The following is a 1,300-nucleotide window of genomic DNA, read 5'->3' on the forward strand; positions in this document are numbered from 1 at the left end:
AGAAGGAAGGAAAGAGAGGGAGGGAGGAAGGAAGAAAAGAAGAGGAAGAAAAAAGGAAGGGAGGGAGAGAGGGAGGGAAAGAAGGAAGGAGGGAGGGAGGGAGGGAGAAAGACCCAAATATAGGGGATTTTGCCAATGTTAAATTCTTTCACTGCTGTTAGGAAAATAAGCTGCAGTTCAGCCCACCGAGCTGATTTGTTTTTCCCTTCTTTGATCACAGTAGTAAATAGGATGTAGTCCATTCACTTTGGAAATGCTATCCACAAACCATCAGCTTTTTGTCAGTCAGCTGGGAGTTACTATAGGGCATTGTCCAGTGATGATAGAATCCAGCAGCTCCTCACACAGTTCCAGAGACAATCCCAGGGGAAAAGAGGCTGCTTGCGTTCCTCAGATAGCATGATCTTGTATAAACATTTAAATTCTGTAGTCCAAAGTCCCAGTGGTTGTCGTCAGGAGGCACTCACAGGCTTTTGTCACAAGGCCTAGCAGTCTCCGCATAGGGCTGTCACACCAAGAATTTGTCCATATCAGCACTCCAGCCTTCTGCTGTACTGTTTCGACTTGGGCACTCTTACTGGTTCCCATGTAGCATGTCTAATTAATGTTGCTTGAAGGGTGAGTTTATGTGCCTTCTGTTTTACAATATTGGGTAGGCAGCAATAGATTATTTTTTGTTTATGGAGAAAGCATGCTTTATACAGCCTTAAAAACACACATGTTAATAGATAAAACTAGGTATGTAAGGGAAACAAATCTTCTAACATGTTGCTTAATGTTAGTTAATTGTTTTTTGTCTTCCTTAGGCTGACATTTTGGATGTCAATCAGATATTTAAAGATTTGGCCATGATGATCCATGACCAGGGTGATCTGATTGGTATGTATTATTGATACCTTTAACCTCAAGGTGAGTGGATAGTATTTGGCATGCATCTGTAATCCCAGCTACTCAGAATGCTGAGGCTCAAGCACCGTCTAGGAGTTTGAGGCCAACCTGGGCAACATAATGAGAATTTGTCTCTTTAAAAAAAAAAAAAAGAAAAGAAAGAGAAAGGAGTTCGGCTGGGCGCGGTGGCTCACACCTGTAATCCCAGCACTTTGGGAGGCCAAGGCGGGCAGATCACGAGGTCAGGAGATCGAGACCATCCTGACTAACACTTGGTGAAACCCGTCTCTACTAAAAATACAAAAAATTAGCTGGGCCTGGTGGCACGCACCTGTAGTCCCAGCTACTTGGGAGACTGAGGCAGGAGAATTGCTTGAACCTGGGAGGCGGAGGTTGCAGTGAGCCAAGATCG

The 1,300-nt window shown here is 44.2% G+C and overlaps 1 protein-coding gene across 3 annotated transcripts in view; it reads left to right on the forward strand.

The window, feature by feature from the left end:
• Positions 1 to 1,300, forward strand: part of STX12 (syntaxin 12) — a 55,653-nt gene that overhangs the window by 48,784 nt on the left and 5,569 nt on the right. For all 3 annotated transcript variants that reach the window (XM_011981698.1, XM_011981696.1, XM_011981697.1), the window contains one exon: positions 807 to 879. In XM_011981698.1, coding sequence (XP_011837088.1) covers positions 807 to 879 — 73 coding nt within the window. The remainder of the gene's footprint in view (positions 1 to 806; positions 880 to 1,300) is intronic.

Source organism: Mandrillus leucophaeus, unplaced genomic scaffold, assembly GCF_000951045.1.
Source record: "Mandrillus leucophaeus isolate KB7577 unplaced genomic scaffold, Mleu.le_1.0 Scaffold23, whole genome shotgun sequence".
In the NCBI taxonomy this organism is placed as follows: Eukaryota; Metazoa; Chordata; class Mammalia; order Primates; family Cercopithecidae; genus Mandrillus; species Mandrillus leucophaeus.